This window comes from Hippoglossus stenolepis, chromosome 21, assembly GCF_022539355.2.
Source record: "Hippoglossus stenolepis isolate QCI-W04-F060 chromosome 21, HSTE1.2, whole genome shotgun sequence".
NCBI classification, from domain to species: Eukaryota; Metazoa; Chordata; class Actinopteri; order Pleuronectiformes; family Pleuronectidae; genus Hippoglossus; species Hippoglossus stenolepis.
In genome coordinates, this window is record NC_061503.1 from 11561115 (window position 1) to 11579879 (window position 18765).

The following is an 18765-nucleotide window of genomic DNA, read 5'->3' on the forward strand; positions in this document are numbered from 1 at the left end:
TGAACTCTGTATGAAAATCTTAACTGAAGTTATAAATCAAGTGAGGAGTAGGGTCCTTTTCTCATGGTATTCTATACAAACTGCCCTCTTTTTGCAACCAGTGGCGTCGCCCTCTGCTGGTAATTCATAGGAAAACAGGTATTAAGCACTTCTCTATTGGCTTCACTTTCCAGACCCGGAGTTTACATCCATTTTCATACACAGTCTCTGGGCTTGATGCACAATTTTTTTGGTATGTGCTGCTTTTTGGATGCCAAGACTGACAACCAATGCTCGTTAGGCTTTAGAGCTGATGAGTTGGCTACATAGATGTCATGGCATATGAATAGAGCATTACTTAAAAAAAAAAAAGGTAATATACAAGTATTATATAGGTTCTAAATGTCTAGGAACATACAGTCCATGATTAAAAATGGAGCTGTAAAGGAATAGTTATATTTCTTAGGTTTATAAGAATTATATTGCTTTATTTTTGTAAAAACTGAACTAATGACAGAGGCCGAGTAAAAGGTTACTGTAGATATATGTGTAGGGACATAATTTGCCTGAGAGACTGAATCAAATGACAGTGGAAAAGATCGGATTGCTGCCAGAACCCACCGACCAATGATCCCTCGTCTGTCATGAGAATACAGTGAAAAAAAAAGAGCTGCAGTCCCTTTCACTTGGCAGCACCCGGCAGTGTGAAGCCATTGTCAGAGCTGAAGCCCGCTCGCTTTCACCAGCCTATAAACACGGAGAGATCTGAGGTTTAACAATGACAGCAAAGGCTGCTTTTCTTCCATGCCAAAAGTTTCTGAAGAGGTGAACAGATTACTAATGAGGCAGCGAGGCCTGATTTAGACACGACTCCAAATACTAGCAAGCAGGGGAAAAAAACTCCACACTGGAGTCAAGAGGGCTGTCGAAGCTCTGTTTGAGTTATGAGGTGTATTCAAGGTTATCAGCTGAATCATGAAGTAATTAAAACAGTCAAAAACTTAAACTTTTAATGTTTTTTTTCTTTAAAATCTTTCTGACGGAGCTGAGATGATACAGTGAGACTGTTTACGTGGCTTCATACTCGTGATAGCACTTAAAATCAGTGTATTAGAGATGATTATACAGGGCCCTGGCAAATTAGCAGACTGACAATCACAGCATGGTTACCCTTTCAGTCACTGTTCATTGCAGTGTGCATCAATTCTGGTTTGAGTGCCAAATTAAATACACATCTGATATGTAGATGCGAAATGGGGCCATTTGTTTGACACACAGCTGATCTGAAGACAGAGGTAATTTGGTTATCAAAGTGAAAGGGGAATTCATTCAGTGTACTGCAAACATGTTGGTTCTGTGCTGAGAGGAGAGACAGAAATCAGCCGCAGCACATTCACTGGGTCTCCAGTGAAGCGTCTGCCTCAGGGTAATAAGTGGATCCTTATTTCATACGAGACAGACGAGGAAAATAAAAAGTCTCCTGTTTGCCATTACAAGAAAATAAAAAGACTGAATGATCTACAAAACAGAGGTGGAACGTTCTGAACAAAGTTGTGGAATTCAATTTCCATTTTTATGTACTTTTATAACAAACTAAGAAGTAGTGCTATACAAACACACCAGCAATATTATTCCAATTTAACACACTGGGGGAATTCTGTAAAATTAATACTTTGATTTGGGTAAAATTTCAAATAAAAACATTTCAGTAAATAAAGAATGCAGAGCTTTCACGACCATTAAGTTGCTTTCAGACATGCATTTAGCTCGGGATATTTTTCCAGAGGGGCTGTATGTGAGAACTCAAATATAAGAGTCAGTTGCTTTGGACATTTTCCGCAAGTTTCCCGATGAGCATCCAATGTCTGAGTTAGCCCATGTGAGGGTTTCCAGAAAATTCACAGCAAGCAAGAGGCCGTTGATGACGTTACTAATAAGCAAAACTGGAAGAATATACCGATGAAGATGTCAACTTGCAAAGTTCAAGTCTGAAAATAGCTTTAGAGCATTTTTACTTCCTTTACTGTAGTAAATTATCTAAGTACTACAATGTGGAAGGATATTTTGCTTGTACAGTCAGCTGCCCTACTGCATTTTGATAATGACCGTGATAAAGAACCACGTTGACAGATATCACATTGGATGTTGTCGCTCCTCTGGGGGCCACCATTTAAAGGCCAATGTACACACTGTGATCACAAACTGCACTCCATGCGCAAAAAACAATAATACTCGTCTGGGCAAAGGCTTATCATGACACACACACACACACACACACACACACACACACACACACACACACACACACACACACACACACACACACACACACACACACACACACACACACACACACACACACACACACACACAGACTGACAGACATTAGCACAAACTCAAAGTGGCACACTTGTCGTTGACAAAAGTGGTGTCAGGCATTTACATTGGAGACCGAGGATTAACTCATAACTTCTGCCCAACGCTGGCCTGTTGACAAACAGACACACACTTGCGCCCGATGATACAGTGCAGTGCGCGGCGCTATGTCACCAACCATGTTTAATGACTCTCCTATGGTTCCTCTGTGGGGGCCGGGTCTCTTAATCTCACTCTTGCAGAATTGCCGATCAGGGCTCCAACTTCCAGACACAATCCGCACACAAGACAGGGAGCAGACAAAGTGTCACCAGAGCAACACGTCATGTAAAGGTCAAACTTTTCTTTTTCAGCTCATAATACCAGAGGCCTGTGACTTGAGAGGCACTGACAGAGTGAACGGATCCTTTGGGACAAACCTCTGTAATTCTACTGTATGTAGCTACACATATCCTGATTCTTCTTTAAATCACTGCAGGCTCATAATAGCTTATACATAAACAATGGAATAGTCTACTTGACCTGTGGTGATGCTGGTTGCAGTGTCCGCAGAACCCTGAAGCTGCAGCACCACTGCTGCACAAAGAGCTGTTCACCTGTTTATTCAAAGTTCAGGGGAGCTCGACTCACTACCCAGAACACCGAAATCGAGAATCAGTTTCTGTTGCTACACAGCACTGAGGACAATGTCATTATTTCTAAATTTGCCAAAAATGGAGTTGTTATGTTTCAAACCAGCATTCTTAGGACAGTACTCTCCTTTAGCGAAGCAGGGTTCGTCAAATCAGATACCTGTAAGCCTAAAGGCACTGTTATTTCTAACTTGGTTGCTGTTGGGTTATATGTGGACAAACAATATAACGACTTCCTGGCCAGTTTCTTCTCCCTCTCTCTCCAGACCTGCCCTCCAGGTCCTGGATTAGTCACAGAGAGAACGGCAAACCAGCTCCCGAAACCGTCTCCTAATGAGTCTGTGAGGGACTGATGACATGGTTACCGTGTTAAAGAACTGCTTCTTCAGCTTGTCTGGGCTTTCATCTTTTCATCTACCACGCGGGGAACCCCCCCCATTAGTCTCTCCATCTACTATTCTTACACATAATTAACAGCGAGTAACTTTGGGTGTTATTTGAGGAAATGATTGTAAGAAGGCCATCGGATGTTCACTCAAATCTAATTAATTAGAAGTTTGATCAGAGAGCCAGCCAGGCATGAACAAAAAAAAGTATGAGTATGTTATGAACTGTATCACATGTTAATGAAACTACAATGGCACTCATCACTGCCGAGGTCCAACAGGCCCCTTAAATTCAACCAAGCTGCACCACATTGCACAAACTCATAGAAATCAGCCCCCTAAATGGTTACATTACACTCAATTCTGTCATATCAAATAACCAAAATAAAAATATCTTGACATTTTTTTTATAAATGAATAGATGGACCCAAGCATGACTCCTCAGGGAATCTGTCCAAATGTCAAAAGACGCCTTCGCAATGTTAAACAAGGTGATGAGAAAAAAATTCCTGGATCAGCCCCTTGGTCCAAGTCCATGCACAGTTTAATGGGTGAAAACAAAACCTCCTTGGCAGAGGTGAAAAGTAAGAAAATAATAATATGACTACAGGAGGACAGTTCATCTCTATGTGCTGTCTGGATATCATAAGAGGATTACAACTTTATTGATCATGGTAAGTGCAGTAATTTGTCAATAATACACAGTATTTCATTTGATCTGTTAACTCAAGGTCATTGCAGTTATTAGAGAAGTTCAGACTCTCTATCCGTGTGTTAACTATCACTAAGTACAGTAGATCATTAAAATTATTCTATTTTTGAATCTGTTAATCAAATCATTTGGTCGTTTCACCTTCTGACTGAAAGAAGAAGAAAAGAACCGGTGAACATTGGTCCGATTTATGATGATCACTGCACTTGATGCAACACATTGCAGTGATTCAGCACATCTCAGGCTGTAAAGTTGAAGAGTGCAGAGCTCTTGAAAAGTTTACTCTGCAAATCTGCGAGGGAGCCCATTAAGCTGACTGTACAAAGCAGCCAGCAGCTGTTGTCTTGTGAAAGAATGTGATGCAAGGTTTTTCATCCCTTGAGAGAAAAAAAAGACGGAGACTATCGCATTTAAGCAAATGCCAAGTTGAGTTAATTCAGTAAACGCTCTTTAACAGAAAGGTTTAGCTATGGGGCACTTGAACCTTTAAAAAGGCAAGAACAAAATCCCATCGGCTGCCACATCTGCATTCCAACATAAGAATTTAAAAAAGAAGCTTAAACTGTTGCTTAAAAAGTGCAAAAAACATAAATATACAGAAGATCTGAGACAAAGGCGGTTAGAATGCTCAAAATATGAAAACTAAATCTCGTCTTTTAGATGATACCAGCTAAAGAGTGGTACCAGGATCCTCACTGCATGATGTACATAAGCTTCGACATGTCTGGATGAAGACAACCTTGTGCAATTTATCCTGCTATGTTAACCAAACAAGATCTATATTACCTAAGACATCTGTGTCAGAGGGCGTGTAATCAAGCTGTCCACCAACCGTAACCTTAGCAAGCAAACTTCCCCTTCATCTCTGTGAACACGCGTCACTCTGTCTCCGCTGCCAATTAGCTGTCACTATTAGGCTGCGGCCGGTTGGCATGGGGGGAAATGGCGGTCGGCGGCTAACCAGGCTGATGCCGCTGTCCACCAGGCAATTAGAGCCCATAAATCAGTTTACAACCTGCAGGAAGTGGGAGGCAACGGCTGGAGAAGAAGGAGTGGGAGGAACGATGGCTGCTGCCGCTGCTGCCCGTCTCATTAGTGGGGCTGTCGTAATGAGCGGACATGAAAGAAGTGTCTGCCGGTGACATGGATGGTGATATGTGCGTGTGGGGATTTCCCAGACACAGGACACTGTGTAGGAACGACTCAAATATGCATTATTAGACTTCCAAACATATTTTAACAATGCGTCATTACTAATATGTTTAGTAAGGATAGAATATTAAGTAATAAAAATAGGCAAGAACTACTTAAAGGATTTCCACGAAACTTGGTGGAAGGATGTGACATGAGCCAAAAAAGAGCCCATTAAATTTTGTCTGTATCCAGACGAAAGGATATTTCTTTTCGTACCACAATTTCAACAATTTGGCAGGTTATAATAATGGACCTTGATAAAAAAAACAAGGAAGTGATGTCTGAGTGTGTGCAATTTGGTTCGGCTTGATTGAATTTAAGAGGACTTTGGTCTGGGCAGTGGTACACGCGTTCTAGTTTGTGTGGATTGGCCTCACCGTTCTCTCTCAATAACCCATCTTCAAAAACAACCAAGCCTTTAGTGCCCTCCAACACTAAATGACAGACATGTGAATAAGTACATTGAACATACGACAGTTACAAGTTGGTAGAGTCCAAAACGAGGTTAAAAGGAGAGCTGTGTTTGACTTGTGTTAAATGCTGATGATATCATCTGAATATGAAAATAGGCAAAATCCAATCATAGTCACCCAAACCAATTTTTTAAGGTGTTATGTACTATGTCAGAGGTATGTAAATTTCATTCTGTTTTGAGTTCATCTCCCACCACATTAAACTGAATCTAACAAACCTTTAGACATATAGATAAATTGTGAGGTGAATTGGTGGTCCCACTTAAATGCTGCCACCTCAGAAATGTGACACGTTTAAGTTTGCAAAGGCGGCCGTGAATTCAATCAGTCTCCTGCGCTGTGGCAGCTTAAGAGTATGATGCATGCTCCTACCCTCTGAGATTGTTAATGCAACACATTTATAGCTCTCTCTTGAGATGAATGAATGTGTCACCTTGGGTTCCCACTGTGAGGAGTGGGAAACAACCGATCAGACGCACTTTGACGGATGGTGACAAATGGAAGAGTTTTGCTAATTTGTCGCGAAGCCGACACCTGCGGTATTCAAAACGGGCTCAAGCACGAACCGTCTGTGAGGAGTCAGACTTTGACAGCCTTATTTTTCACGGAGTTGAACAATGTTTTAACTCCAACAAGTGTCTGAATGCAGAGCGGAATGCAGAATTAATCTCATGGTTGTCACAAACAAGTGCAAGCAGACAAAAGGTTCAACTGGGGAATTGTTCTGCTGCAGCATGGGGGACAGCCAGGTCTACGAGTCCAAAAGTAAAGCATTTCATATGCTACAAAACATGATCTGAGAATGAATTGCTGGGAGCTCAGCTCGCAATCAAATGGGCCCACGAAGGAAATGGAACCAAAATTGAGCAGCATTGTAATCTCTACTCAAATATCCTGGCTGGCGATGATGCTGGAATGGTTCAGGGAAGAATGGGCAGCGAGTCAGAGTCAACTACGGGCTGCAGCTATGAGATGAACACATGCTGGAAATGGCCACTTTGAATCCGCGCTTGAACACACACATAGCTCCAGGTACTCGGCTGTTTAATGTTAAAAGCATTGTTATTTCGATTTGGCTTTTCTTCGTTGTTTTCCTTTTTCATTATTTCATTAAAGTTGATTTTACACATCAACGTCTGTTTACAAGTCTCAGGAAGTAGTGCTGCTGGTGAAAGAAGTTGTATAAAAGCTTTTGAGGGATTGGGAGCTGCACAGAATATTATAAATCACCTCCAGAGATTTCACCAGGAGTGTGGAGTTGGAAAGAAGTGAAGCATGGATACATGCATAACACTACTAGCATAACATACCTCAATCCCTAACCAAACTGCTGGTGGCCAAGTTGCATTGTGGGTAGTGTAGGCACTAGATTTTGACAATGATATATCTATTGGTTCCTTTTTTCCTTTTAAACAATCCATCATGAGTGGGACTATGTTATACGAGTGCAATAATGAATCCATAATGTAATTTCACAGTGACCATTGGTCTTTGGCCACAGTGTAAAACACATCCACCTTTAAAAATGCATGGATACTGGTGAGGAAGAGACAGTTTTCCTTCTTTGTTGTCAGGAAGTGACTTCAGGGTTTTCATCTGACAGCTGCCTTGCTGTTGTAGAACAACAGAACTAGCAGAAAATCACAAAAGAGCCTTTAAGTAAGTTTTTGGTTCTAACTTCCTCTGAGGCGCGCACAAAAGCAGAGCTCTTGACTTAACTCATAAACCGCAAAGCACATTTCATCTCTTTTTATATATTTTCGACAAGACATAAAAGGAATCGGGCAAGGTTCACATGAATAAAACAGAAGGCCACTGCGGCACAACCAGCGACAAAGTAAAGAGATGCAGAGACGAAGTTTTGGAGATTAAGAAGCCGCAGATAATTTAGCATCTATAATTCATGTGATTGTTTGCATCTGCACTGACTGCTCATCTGATTGGTACACCGCTGAGGCCTTGTGCCGATATTTGCATGGAGAGAAAAACATTAGAAAATAACCTTACCCATTTCTGACTGCTGTTCCCTAGCAACAACAGTGTGGGGAGTTTAAAGCAGCGTGATTTATGTGTGTCTTTGTATGTATGCGTTTGTGTCCAGCAGGGTTGTACTTACTTATTTTGCATCATGTTCATTATGACCCAGTCTGAGGGGTAGACATTTTTCCCGATGAGATCTTTAAACATGATAAATGTTTCCATTAGGAAGTCCTGCAAGAGAGAGAAAGTTTTCAAAATGAAATCGGTTATTCTTCCCACCTCAAAGATAAGAGCAATCTGAAAAGAACTGTTTGAGTTTGTGGCTTTCAGGCAGACACGGCTTTTAGATTACTTTTTTTACGGTCAAGGTGGGTCGTGAATTTCCCGTCTTGTGCGTGGCACTTGAGACCAATAATCCAGTTTGTTTTTAAATCTCATATACATGAGTAGCAAAGGTTCCCACAACTTCTTCAACATAAACTTCAAGGACTTTTCAAGGACTTTCCAGGCTGGGTTCCCTCACATTAAAAAGGACCCAGCACAGCAGAGTTTGAGACACAGATCAAGTTTAATAATCGTTACAACACTACAAAAGTTTATGAATTTGAGGGCTGAGAGAGGTTCCATTTCTATTCTTGCACTAAATATAATACTTCAAACACTGAGTCTATCTCCGAAAACTTTCATAGCCTTATTTTGTTGTCGAATTCTCAACATTTTAATGATTTGAATGAGCCGAGGGAGCCCTCAAACAAGATTACAACCGTCTTACTTCTCACGGGAACACTATTTCATGTGATAGTTAGATAACATTAACAGGGCACATAATTATCAGGTGTTAAGCGTAACGTGACAACTTGATAACTAGGTTCGGTTATTCCACTAATAGATGCTCAGCTCCCTTCTCTGCAGCAACACAGCTTCAAATTCTCTCACTGGGAACTTTTTTCTCTGGGGACACAAAGGTACATTTTTACATCTTTTATCGATGCAGTTTTGTTTAACCCTTGAAGTTACCTCTTTCCAAACTAGCCTTCTATTGTGCCAGTGCCAGCTAAATACCTGAAACATAAATATTCATGTACATCTATTTTTGGCTGAAGTTGTTCACTCCTGGATCTCTTCCTGAATATATATATTTTTGTGGTACCGTGTTTAGAGAAAACCTGCAATACAACAAAGTCCTTTGGGCGACAGCCAGTTATGAAAAGTGGATGTGGCCCACACCCGCTTGAGAGACAATAAATTTGTGCAAAGATCCGGCTTCATCACAGTGATCGTTTATCTCACTATGGGATCTAGACAGGCAGCCGCAAACAAGCTCCGTGTTCAATCATGAAGCTGCAATCCGTGTTTATTTCTATTAACTGTCACCTGAAAAGAAACATTAATTCCTCCACAGAAACTTGTGCAATTCATACTAAACAGAATACCAGCAGAAAGAACCTTAACCAAACAACAAAGAAAATCTACTATTTGGATTTCATACAGCTTTACCTGTTATGGGAATTAGATTTTGTCCATCCAATAAAGCTTAAAAGCAAACAGAGTTGGGGTGAACGCAAACAGAGGGAAATCCCCACTTGTCAGAGTAGAGTTATATAATGCTAATCTGGCAGCAGATGCTAGAGAAATGCTGCTTTGAGGGAAGAATTATACAGAGCTGAAATCCATAACATCAATGAGATTTATCCCTCCACCACAGCCTCCCTCAGGACTTACTACCATCAAGAGCATGCGGAACAAATAGCAGCTGGATAGGACGGACTAACAGAAATTTCATTTCATGCTTTTTTGTGAGGGAAAACCCACTTTGTCACAGATCTAATACAACTTCTGATTGAGTTTATATCAGTATTTAAAAGTTGATGACGGGACAAAGTCCCATGTGGCAGACATCGACACAGAGACGAGGTGTACTCACCACTACATCACTCCTTATCTTGCCAAAGGTGCTGATCAGATGAGCGTAATGATAGTCGTCCATCTGCCTCAACGTGGCCGTCATGCTGGCCACAAAGCTCCCCTGGAGAAGAGAAAGAGGAACATTCAATACACAATCAAGTTCAAATTGAAGGCTGAGGACAGACTGACTCGGCATCTGTGATTTTGATGGATAGCGACCGGCCGAGTTGATTGGATGTGAGTACTTAAAGCAGGCACGGCCTCCCAGGTTTGAAAAGGTAAGCGCCCTCAGTCAGTGACTGATCTCATTAACCTACCGCCCTCCACTGCTCAGCTCTTTGTCTCTACTGATTATAATTCCTGTTGGGTCCCGAAAGTGCTGTCTACACTACGCAGTGCGCTTTTTCTGCCTCTGGTTAGCACTCTGTACATGTGCTGCGGACAGCTGGGGAGGGAGGCCAATGTGTGGTAGGTTGGGTGGAGAGAGGCTGCTGCTGCTGATGCTGGTGGTGTGTGTGGGCAAAGACCAGGACATGCTGAAGAAAATAACTGTTCCCTAAAGTCGTCAGATCGCTGATGTGCAGTTCACACGACATGACATGACTTGATTTTGAGGTCATACTTCTGGACTGACTGCCGATTTGTCTCCGACCTGTGGTTGTTGTCAGCAACTTTCAACACATGTTGGCAACTAGAAAATCAGGCTAAAAATCGTGCTGTGTGAATGAGGCTTGAATGGAAAATACTTCAGACGGGTCTTCTTTGACGATTACTGTCACCGAGTAGAGCTCTCACCGTTTCATGTTGACATAATGGAAACTCACAGGAATGGATAGATGGAAAGATAAATCATTTATAGATCCTGAGGGAAATGTAGGCATCTAGCAGCTTATATGACAGTTACAAAGAAAAGGAGCGCACATATGTAAAAACTCAAAATGAAGTGAGGAATTTCTAAAGAAAATCATGATAATGTGCTATCGAGACACGCATACAAAAAAAGATAGAGAGCAAAGATAATTAAACATAAACCAAAACGAGTACTTGAATTTGCACAAACCCTTTTGAGGAATAAAAGCACGGAATATCTTTACTGGACTTTCGATGCTGCACCGACACAGTTTTCCCTCAACGAGCTGATCAGAGGAAATGCAGCAAAGATAAGAGAAGGTAATTAACCGCTTTGTCGAGGAATGCATGACAGCACATGCAGATTAATAAGTCTAAGATGCAGAAGCATTAAAAGGCGACTATCTATCTCCACATCAAAAATCTACTGAGGTAAGCTTCATATTGACGGATTCAGGCTGACCTTTTCTACAGCTCACAACATACATCTTTAACTAGAGGAGCTAATAAAAGCAAAGGCCCATGAGAGGATGATATGTCAGGGGAAGAAAAAAAAGGAAGATTTTGCATTTTAATTATATTGTTACCATTTTTATTTAAATATTTGACAGGAAGCATCTGTCGCTACACATAAACAGCTGCACAAATGATCGGACATGTATTTAGCTGCAGTGAGATGTGGTTACAATGAGGCTCACCCATTTTTAACAAAACGTATCATCCGTAACTAATCACCGGAGCAAACCCCAGGTTAGGACTTTAATCTGCGACTACCTTGGTGAAGTGAGGACTCTGGTCGCGCGGCTGCATCCGAGGAATATAACTCAGCTGCTTTATGTTGGTTAATCCTCACACGGCATTCACTTTCGCTGGAGAGCCTCTCCTTGAGCTTTAATTAGGCCTGACCCACCAAATACACAGCAGAGCAGAAACGATGCTGAGCTCCCACACGCACACATCACCTGACACCTCTCTCCAATCTCTCTCAAATTCTGAAAGTTTCTATGACGAGCTAGTGGTCATTGCTTTATTGTTTTCAGGCATTATTACTTTTATTATATATATGGCAATGATGTATACCACATCAATGATAATCATGCAGACGTGACCAAAAGTTATTCACGTTTTCTTTACTTTTTAGTCGTGCTACGTGGAGCTCATGACCGCTCACTTCCTTCTCTGTGAAGCTTCACACAAACCAGAATGACTCATGTTATATTCATTTGGAAATGTTTTGTATCTAAAGCACAGCGGGCAACAATCTTTCAACAGTGAGGGGATGTAAGCCTCAGTTGTTCAGCCATAAAGATGGACAACAAATTTTGGTCTGGCACGCTCCCTAACAAAGCCAGGTAAAGTGAATTCAAGGAGGACTGGAATTCAAAGCAGGGGGCACCTGTTGCAGCCTCTCCCCTCACCACAAAGACAGGAGAGTGTGGATGAGCTGGTGGGGATCCCACACTCTTTCTATCTTTCCATAACTTCAGCTGTGAGTGGATTCAGAAGAAGAAAAGCCAACTTTACACGCTGTGAGCCTTAATGTGGGACCTGCTAAGGTTCTAGAACTGAATACAGTAGCATAAGCCCCTGAAAGCTTGCCCCTATCATTCAATCAAAACTCCCAACAGCAGCACAGGCATTCATGTGCCAATGTTGCTATTAATTGCTGTAACGTGTGGACAATGAATGAGTCTCGAGTTTCCAAATAAGTGTGATTACTGCTGGAGGCAGTAGGATCAGCTGGCAAATCCTGATGGTAAAATGAAATACAGGTGAAGGATCCATCGGCCATATTTCTGTCTGGATGTCGTTCCGGAGACACAGAAAAAGGGTTTCAGACCTTTCACTGTGCAACAGTTCAGATCCAAATGTGGTACAAACACACACCACAGCGGTTATCAAGACAAAATGCATTAAATAGAGGTGTGGGACATGACTGCCAATAGAAATGTTCAGCTCCTCTAAGGGCTCCAGCTCTAATGTAATGGATGCGGTGTGATAGCCCTTGCTGTCACAACAGCTGACTCTGCAGGTCTAGCAGCAGTGACCGGCAAAGCAGAAGAACTCAAAGACCAGCGTGTTCCCTCATTCCTCATCTCTCCACTTTTATTACTGAGAAGAACTCGTAAACATTACCATGACAACATTTATTTATGTGTTTGAGGATGGAGAAAGTATGGACAGAATCAAATCGAGTGGGCCGGGAGATAAAAAAGGGTTTGGGGAAAGGGGGAAAAAACCGTCTCGCTCACTACTCACAGGGCTATCATCCGTGTGTGTGTGTGTGTGTGTGTGTGTGTGTGTGTGTGTGTGTGTGTGTGTGTGTGTGTGTGTGTGTGTGTGTGTGTGACGCTAAGGAGCTGCTGAGAGGAGGCAGAACAACAAAATACTCCTTCAGCTATCTGCCTCGCGAAAACAACTTAAGACCAAAACAAAACGATACAAAAGAATAAAAAGACACAAGAAACCGAAGCGGAGAATGTTTGAGAATCCAAACACAGCTCCTCATTATTACTTTAAGTTTGTCTGTGTGATGCCTCGTGACTGTTGTGACTTGTTTGTTTTCCCAACCTGAAGGCTGACTTTATTGGAATAAACTCACTAAGACAGGAGGGGGAAGGAAATCATCGTCAGAAATCAACAGGATTTAAAATCATGTTAGCAGCTCTGAGACAAAATATTTGGATGGATGAAAAAAGGAAGAACTGTTAGATGTATTTTACATAAAAATAAGCAGGTATACAAAGGTTTTCTTGATAAAAAAAAAGTTGATTGACTTTCCCCATTGCCAGTAGAGGAGTTTTCCTTTCTGTTTTTTGAATCATAATTAAAAAACATTAAAAAAATCGCTGTTGCATCTTGTCTCAAAGATGTAACAAACAACAAACATTCAAAGAAGCCATCTAAGGGCACATTTGTTTGCCATGTTGAGAACTGAATAAAAAAATGAAGGAAGAAAATAAACCAAATGAGAGATTTGAGAAAAAGCTCACGACTTCCAAGAAAAGGTCACGAGGGACGGGAGACAAAATGCTGAGCGTACCTCAAGAAGTCAACCGTTCACCAGCCTCCAATTGTGCTGCCATTAACGTTGAGTGTTTATCTACTGAAACAATCTCTCGAGCTCAAAACAACAATAAATGGGAACTTCACAACTTATATCAATCACCGTGTCCAGAGGCTGCAGATTTCTGAATCCCTGCCTCCGTATCAATCTTTTTTACCTGAGGGCAAATGAGGCAGAATCTTAGTGGAAGTGAAAAAGTGGTGATTAGAGGGAGGGACCAGATCCATCATACACTGCTCTCCAGCTCGCATCTCTGTGATAATTCATCTCACTTTGGCGCCTGACAGCACCAGGGGTAAAAATTGATGTTTGCTCTAGTTGTGAGGGGTTGCACCATAAACAGAGCATTGTTTTAAAGCCTTTAATTGAGCCAGTGGGGAGAAGGCATGGGAGTCTCTGGAGAGATGTACACTGGGACTCTGGAGGAGAGAAAACTGACACGGGAGCGCAGAAGAAGAGGAGGAACGAGGGGTGTGATGACCAACAGGGACCAAAACAACCCCTGATTTCTCTGGATTAGCTTCAGGCCTGATGCAATGTGAATTTACTGGCTCATTAAAACAGAAATCACGCAAGAAAACCCCACACTGGCACCACGCCATCTCTTCTGAGTGAGATGAGAACGCTCCTGCTATGCAAACACAAGTGATCTGCACTCCTGAATAATAGAGGATTTGGTTGAGAAAGAAGAAAAAGAAAAGATCTCACGAGTAAGAGAGAAGCTTAGAATATCAGATGGCGGGTTTTGTCGGCAAGGCGACCAGCGGCACACAATAGCATCACAATTAGTATTCTCTTCAATTTGCCTCGGCACCCTGTGAAGGCACAAAGACGTGTTGGAGCTGAGATTCAAAGATTTCCACTGGCGTGATTTACTGAGGGGATCCCGAATGAAATTAACTGTCCCAGACAGAAAATAAATGCAGTAAGAAAAATACATAACTATATCAAATAAAATAATTTCAAACATCCAAGGATGAGTCTTATCTAGTGTTGTATTTGTTGGCAAATACAGAAACAAATTCTATATTATATCAAAGTTATTAACTATCTAACTTTCTCAAAGAAAACTCATTAAAACTTCTTATTTCTCACATAATGATGAATGAATGAATAATAACATATTATGATAAGAGAAATTGATCTTTCAACAGACACCTTAAGTAATTTTTATTCATTTGAACAAAAGTTTAGGAAAATATTAAGTCTACATATGAATTATTATAATTATTAATGAATTGAAATGTCATTCTTAATATCAAATAAAATGAAATAGCATTAAACTAAATTAAAAAACGACTTGAGTCCGTATTTTTCGTGGAGGAGAGGCAGAGCTGACACGTCCAATGAACTTGGCCGCTGCTTCAGGATTCAGCAGCGAGCCCACTTGGCTCCAGCGTCAGGCCGACATGGTGGCACGCAGGCGGGTCAGCCAACAGAGACGAGTGGAGGACCTGTTAGAGGCCAGGCTGGAAAAAAACACTCTCCCTTGATTTTCTTCTTCAGCTACATTTGGCGTAATGTCACTGTGATGTCCGCGTAAACACTTCAGAATACATATCGGTAAATAATAACCGCAGAAGACCTGTGCAGCCAGCCATGAAAGTGACCCATAATGCCACTCGTTCAGACACCATGCAACTTAGACAGGCTTGAGGAAACACGTCCACACTCTGATACATCAAAGCATTCAATTCCTTTCAGCAGACACCTCCATTTGTACAGGAATCTCCATTGAGCCACTTTCTCCCACGAGAAAAGCTCCGTGTGTCGCTGGAGAGGAAAAGGGTCAAGGTGTCGGATGGCGTGGATGGACTGCAGCGAGAGGAAGATAGTGTATGTTGTCATAACACACTCGGCCTGGACTGTTTCACAACTTTAAATATTGAGCTTTGAGACGGGCCACTGGGTCAGAGTCAGAAAATCCATCTTGGACAATTTTGGAAACAGCAAAAAAAAAACCAATCTACTCTAAATAAACTGCAGGTATCATGGGCTTGTATTTCTGACAACTTCATCCCTTAACACGGTCTAATTTTGACATAACACCCAGTCAGAACAACTTAAACCCTAAACTGCCAACGCCAATACACAATACTGAAAGGACTACAGCTGTGTCCCAGGAGGTAGAGGGGTTCGACCACTAAGCAGAAGCATGTTGGATGATTCCTAATGACTCTACTGTATATTCTACGACTGTATGTTCTTCAACCAAATAAGCTACAATAAGTCATCACACTGTTTTCATAAGTTACAAGTGTACATATTTGTTTCCTGCTCTCTCTTTAACTGCTGTCTGGTTTGTGTGAATGCACAGGATTGCAACTTAGTTTTGTCGTGGGAATTCTACTCTACTCTGTTCTATGACGAACATGTTTGTGCTGGGCTTCCCTTCAATACTTTGTTTTAACCGTAACAGCTGGTTTTTTGTGGGGGAGTTGAGTCGGAGCCAGCTTTGTTCGCACGTTTGATGCAAAGACCAAAGGACTGCAGCAGAGAGGGGCAGCCTCTCGCTGACGTATATTCTGCGTGGTACGTGTTCAGCTTCACTTCTCACTCTGACTCTTGCTGGGGCATCGCGGCGCATCACATCAGCCTGTCAGCGGAAATACGCACGGATACACGGCGTCTCACACACAAATTTTAGTTTTCCTTTTTCAGGATTGCTGAGAGATGCAAGCTACAGTGAATTGACAGCGCTCGTCTCCAACATAGTAATTAGGTTCCACGCAGATATCATCGCTCTGATGTGCACAGTGTGGATGACTGCGCTCAGGATCTCAGGGCGCGGTGAAGCCGAGCGGTGACAGCGTGACGACTAAAATGAAAGTTTTAAATGTATAATGTGCAATATGGGAATTTGAGTTTAATTTGTTAATCTGGGGCTGGGGGAGTCACGAAAAAAGACCAAAGAGAAAATAAGGGAATTTCAGACTCGACTGGGGGCAACATTACAATGAAAAGATCATTTCCGGCTCCACTAGGCAACGCTAACACATTCTACGCCAATTAGCGCTGTGACATGAGTCTGGCAGCTGGATGAGGTGGGAAAGAGCCGCATGACAATGAGAGGAAGACTCCTGTCCTGTCAAATCAGTAGCAGCTCTGTACTCTAAATAAAATCAAGTACTTTCATGGGAGGACATTCAAGAGCATGTGAATCTATCATTCTAATGCATGGATGAAATTAGTGTTGTTTTTTAAATCAATTTGTCTGTAGCATGTGGTGTTTGAACCTCGCACTGCAATAAGTTTTTTTTGATATACCTTGACTTTTGTTTGTTTATTTCAATATTTCAAATTTTGTGATTTCCATTTCTCGAGTTTTTCTGCCTTTATTTGATGGTCTGCTTTCAGACATGCACTGAAAATGGCTTTAATGGCTGCATTTTCAGCTTTTTATAAAAATGGAAAATGCACAAACAGGTAAATAGAATTGTGCCCAACGCCGGTAATGACGGTGTATTCATAAAGGGGAGCGACTGTGCACTCCAATCACAAACCACATAATCCATAAATCTATTTACAATCCCAACAGGCCCAGCAGCGAAAATAGAGAATAAACTGACTCTGGCGCTTCCTTTGACCACAGCCCTGTGTGTACCGGGACATGCAGGGGACAAGGACATCAAATAGTTGTCCCCCGAGGGCTCGGCTTCGAGGTAATGAAATCAATAGAAGAGGAGAATCACTCCAGTGACTTGTCCACTGCCACTGGTTTATCCGTCGGTGAAAACCTTTGCTTACACAAGCAGATCGCTGAGCGGGTTCCAATAAAAAGAAACCTGCAGAGCCTTTTCCAGCCCCTCGTACAGTAGATATTACTTCCCAGAGGAGGTTTGTCCATTAAATGAACGTCATTAACCTCGGGTTCAAATCTTAAACAATTGCCGAGCACAAAGACGATCCGAGGTCAAATCCTGATAAACGTTACTCAGCTTCCTCCTGTGTCAAAACCGGCTGCTTGTCACCGCCTGGCAGAGAAATAACAAAACTGTGGTGCAGGTGTTTTAATGTCACACCGACACAAGAAGCTGGTTTCATAAAACCCTTTTATTATGAAGTTATATAGTGATTTCAGAACATTCATATGCCTTTTATTTTCCAGCTGAAAGTTGCTCAATTATAAAATTAATAACAACCCCTCACAACAAACAGGATTTATAAATGAGACAATATTCTAACAAAATCAAACCAATAAATTATGGCATCTCCAGGGAAATAAACCAAATGAGAAACAACATATTACTATTGACAATAACCATCATAAAAGAGGATTGCTTATGATGAGGAGTTATTATTTCAAGAAAACTTAATAACCAAATAAAAAGAATAAAGCTTGGAAGAAGGCAGACCCAACTAATTTTCACCCAAAATGCTGTTCGACAGCTGATCCACAGCTAAAGATGCTTTCAGACATGCGCTGAACTTTTCCTGCCACAGCGAGTGAGTGGCGATGTTGACAGTGTTTTTAACGTGCAATGAAACCCCCCCCCCCCAAAAAAATGCGGCGTACACATAGAAGTAAGAATTTAGAAACAAGGTTATTCTTCAAAACTTCTCAAAAAGTTGCAAGGACGGCAAGAGAAGGAATATATAAACCATGTCCCGCCTCCTGCGTTTTGCGGATAAGTTTGACCGACACAATCTCCTGCTGCGGTCTTCAAATTTGAGACAATCTCTGGAAAATGTCTGCATGCGATTTTCCACAGGAGGTTACTGACTTTTGACTTAAAAAACACCTTGATGGGCTTTACTGTGTGTAATACAAGTGGACTGTGTGCCACTGAACGGCTGATTCACTGATAAACATAAAGGTAAGCTATGTGAAAAAGTTGACATACACAACAACCCACACAGAGTGGCAGCAGCTGATGTCTGGAGAGCTGCGGCTCATTACCATGACACCTGAGGCTTAAAGCAGAACTCGGGGTTTCCCTGCGAGAGAACGAGGGCGAGCTATGGTTCCGACAAACATTCAGCCACGCATACGCAGCCTCACTTCTACACGATCAAGGTCACACTGACTGTGCTGTTTCCCTCCCTCCTTATTTTTCTCCATTAAACACTACAATGGCACATCACAAATCCAATTAGATCCAAGAGGAAAACGCAGAAAAACAGGTCCTCTCCTGCATAAACAGCGTTAACTGCTAACTAGCCCCTGACAGATGGATAAAAAGCCGAGAGGAGATCAGGCAGACGAGCTCTT

General features: G+C 41.8%; 1 protein-coding gene across 6 annotated transcripts in view; it reads right to left on the reverse strand.

Moving 5' to 3' along the window:
• The window catches only part of dock1 (dedicator of cytokinesis 1), a 170973-nt gene that overhangs the window by 47022 nt on the left and 105186 nt on the right, over positions 1 to 18765 (reverse strand). For all 6 annotated transcript variants that reach the window (XM_035145037.1, XM_035145036.1, XM_035145033.1 and 3 more), the window contains 2 exons: positions 9657 to 9758; positions 7869 to 7963 (listed from right to left, as the gene is read on the reverse strand). In XM_035145037.1, the coding sequence (XP_035000928.1) occupies positions 7869 to 7963; positions 9657 to 9758 (197 nt within the window). The remainder of the gene's footprint in view (positions 1 to 7868; positions 7964 to 9656; positions 9759 to 18765) is intronic.